Here is a 3,779-nt window from a genome sequence, read left to right as displayed (position 1 = left end):
AACCGTTTTCTGCTCTTGAAAGATCATTGCGTAAAAAGCCAAAGAAGAAGAACGACAAAGTAGTGCCAGTAGAGATTCAAATGGAGCCAAAGCCCGAAGAAGTACAAGTGGAGGAACTCACATCACATTCGACCTTCCACCACTATTCCATCCAGTATCACTCGTCCTGCTACTCATGCAGAGACATTCACGATCCCACCTCAAGTCACACATCTTATTCAGACAAGATGCCAATTCTCTAGACTAGAGGATGAAGATCCAAATGCGCATATCAACATGTTTTTTTCAATGTTGTGCCATGTTCAAAATCAATGGTGTTTTGCCCGATACGATCAAGTTGTGCCTATTTCCATTTTCACTTGTTGGGAAAGCCCGAAGTTGGCTTCTCGCCCAAGAAGGTGGTTCCATAACCACCTGGGAGATCTTAGTTGATAAGCTCTTAAAGAAATATTTTCCAACTTCTAAGATCAACAAGTTGAGAAACAAAATCATTACTTTTCATCAACAAGATGGTGAGTCATTCACTGAAGCATGGCACCGATACAAAGAGATCATACGCAAATGTCTCTACCACGGAGTGGAGTCATGGTTAGTCTATCAAACCTTTTATGAAGGTATATTCTCATAATCTAGGCAAACCCAAGACACAATTGCTAAAGGAGTCATTGCAGACTTAACACCCACTACTACTTTGGCATTGATGGACAAGTTAGTTGTAAATGACTATGGACCTTCAAAAGCATCTAGCTCTGGAAAGAAGGCAGTTCTATACCAAGTGGAGGATGACAGTATCTTGCAGGCGAAAGTTGAAGCATTAACAGTCGAGATGGCGAAGTTGCTTGAGAAGAAAGGAAGTGTGGCCGAGAAGTGTACGACTTGTGGAGGAGAGCATAAATTGATAGTATGCCCGTTTGAAGCTACTGAAGAAGCATCCAATGTCAATTATCAAGGGGGATTACAAAACAGTCCATATAGTCGAACTTATACCCCTGCCTGGTGGAGCCATCCTAACTTTAGTTGGAGGAACTCTTCAACTTCCGCTCCACCAGGATTCACTCAAAAAGAAGCAACAGGTGATTCTAAGCCTGATCTAGAAGATATCATGAAGAAATACACCGAAGTTACTAATGTTCGGATGAGCAATGCTAACGAAGAGATGAAACCGCAAAAAGTCTCATTACAGAACATTGAAAAGGAGTTGGGAAGACTAATCCAACGTGTCACACCCCGATATTTCCACATATTACCGGTGGGCCCGACGGGGAGTATCTTGACGTAGTTGATATCATCTTTGTCAATACACACAATATAATAGCACAGCGGAAGGCTTGGTAAATAAACTGTTACAAACCATAATATCTGTGTGTCCGAATAAAAGAATATACAGATTGGATTGTAATAAGATCCACAGGCGGATCATAAAAAGTACAAAGAAACAAAATAACAGACTTCAGGTATCTTAGGGATTTGCAAGATCCTCTTATACGACACCTAATAGCTCCAGCCTATTACAAGAGGTACCTGTCAATCAGTCTTTAGAAAATACGTCAGCTTACACTGGTAAATACAATTAACTGACTCTTTTGAAAACATTTATGAAAATTGATTTAAGTGCACATGGCACAAATCATTTATAACTTGGGACAATTATTTAAAGGTAATCTTGTCTACAGATTTATATGTTTGTCATACAATTGGGGCCGGTTGGAAGCCGGTCATGATTAACCGACTCACCACTTATAGAACCCACAAAGGAGTTATCCCCAACATGTGGGTTTATATTTTAGCATTTGCATCTGTCAGGTGTATGCCTACACCCCGTGCATAGGTCATGGCAATTTTCAAATGAAATGAGCCGAGGATATCCAGGACACGGTCGAATTAACCCCCAATGTTTATGTTATCAAACAAGACAGATTAAAACGGGTTATGTAATTTATTAATCATAATCCGATTAAATGATTTCATACCCGACCAAGTGGTATTATTATAATACCATATCCCAAGTCCGTATAAGGGAAAATAAGTTAAAAGTATTTACCTGAGCTACTATGAAAGGTAACTCAGCAGTATAATCCTAAGCTTTTTGATGGTACCTTCTACTGGATGCTATTTAATCTGTATAGAAGGTTTAATAACCTATTATGATGCTAACGGGTCTTTAGTTAAGTCAAAGACTTAGACCGACTAGCTAGAAAGAAACCTTACGGTTCTAAACGCTAGATTAAGTGGAGACCGGAATAGAATGTGGTTTAGACCCGACAAGCTTGAATACTTATGGGTAAACTAATCACATTCTGGAATTTGAGGATTTAATGATAAGGTTAAACCCGTTTCGGCTATTTTACGTAAACTAGTCACATAAACCGATCCGAACACATAAACGCGTAATGTGTAACCAAAAGAATTATATACAGGTCTTAATTGTTATTATGCTTAAAATATGTTAATACATCAGTAGGATGTTAACATATACGCCCAAAAAGTAATTTAAACCACTTTAAGTCCCATAAGGGCATTTCGGTAATTTTAATGCTTATAAAAGATATTTTATAACAAACTGAAGTTCTGGTTTTTTGAATCAGTAAAAATATTTAATTTATCTCATTACATCAGTAAGATATCATACATATGTGAAATTTACTATTTATGACCGAACTATGTCCCGAAAGGGCATTTTGGTCATTTCAAATAGGCTTTTAAGGGCATTTTTGGAAACCTGAGTTCATAGCTTATACCTACTGTAATAATATTCAAATTTGTTTAAAAATTCAGTAGGTAACAAGTCTTAGATGTTAAATATGGTTTTAAACCATACTATGCACCTAATTAGTGTAAAACTCGCTAATTGACGATAATCAAGATGTTTATATAAATTTGAGATTTTGATCAGTTTTAAATGCTCAAAATAATTTATTTAATGTATGAAATTAGTAGGAAAAAGTTTGGCATTCAAATCCTTTGTTAATCTCGTTTTATGTCTAAAAAGGGTATTATCGTCATTAACCGAATTATACAAGAACTCTATGTTTTAAACAGATAATAATCTGACCAAAAATCTTAAAATTCCTTAAAAATAATATCTTAACAGTAGGTAATGAGTTTTGGTTCAAAATCCAAGTTTAAACATGTACTATGCATGATATCGCAAATTAATTAATAAGAAGCTTCTAATTACGATATCGCGCATAACTCTTTTTTGAGACCAAGAACTGATGTCAAATCTTCGGGACAGGCTTATATATCAGTAGCAACGGTTTTTGTCCACTGACATTTCTAAAAATCTCTTTTGTGTGTCAAAAGGGTATTTATGGCATTTATAAGCATATTAACGATCAAGATCATATAATTCAAACCACTAAGAATCATGCAATATAACTCTAGAGGGTTATACTACTGAGTAATGTGGTTCTAATGGAAGCTTAAAACATGGGAGAATTAAGCTTGAACGGGTCAGAACTGAAAGTCAAAGCAAAAGTCAAGCTTTTACTACTTTCGGTTATAAACTGACCTTAGACTGATAATTGTCGGGTTAGGACTGATAAAACATGTTCTAATATTAATTACCAAGTCATTAGAATGTTAAAATATAATTTAGAACCTCTGTTTTATTAATTTAATTCATTTTTAAACTTTCTGTCCAATTTGACTTTTTGTCAAACTATTTTGACCCGACAATTAACTAATCAAATGAAATAATTAGGAGGTGCCCTTTTAAGGGTTAATCACCTACCTTAATGTGGTTCCATAACCACTTTCGTTTTGATCAGTGGCTGGAC

The 3,779-nt window shown here is 35.7% G+C and overlaps 1 protein-coding gene across 1 annotated transcript; it reads left to right on the top strand.

The window, feature by feature from the left end:
• The first annotated feature begins 298 nt into the window (after positions 1-298).
• LOC110887971 lies at positions 299-1,279 on the top strand. Its single transcript, XM_022135524.1, has 2 exons — positions 299-588; positions 634-1,279. The coding sequence occupies exons 1-2, from the start codon at positions 299-301 to the stop codon at positions 1,277-1,279; spliced, it is 936 nt and encodes a 311-aa protein (XP_021991216.1).
• The last annotated feature ends 2,500 nt before the right edge of the window (positions 1,280-3,779 follow it).

Source organism: Helianthus annuus, chromosome 11, assembly GCF_002127325.2.
Source record: "Helianthus annuus cultivar XRQ/B chromosome 11, HanXRQr2.0-SUNRISE, whole genome shotgun sequence".
Lineage (NCBI taxonomy): Eukaryota > Viridiplantae > Streptophyta > Magnoliopsida > Asterales > Asteraceae > Helianthus > Helianthus annuus.
Note: the sequence above shows the minus strand (reverse complement) of the source record. Positions and strands in the feature narration are given on the sequence as shown.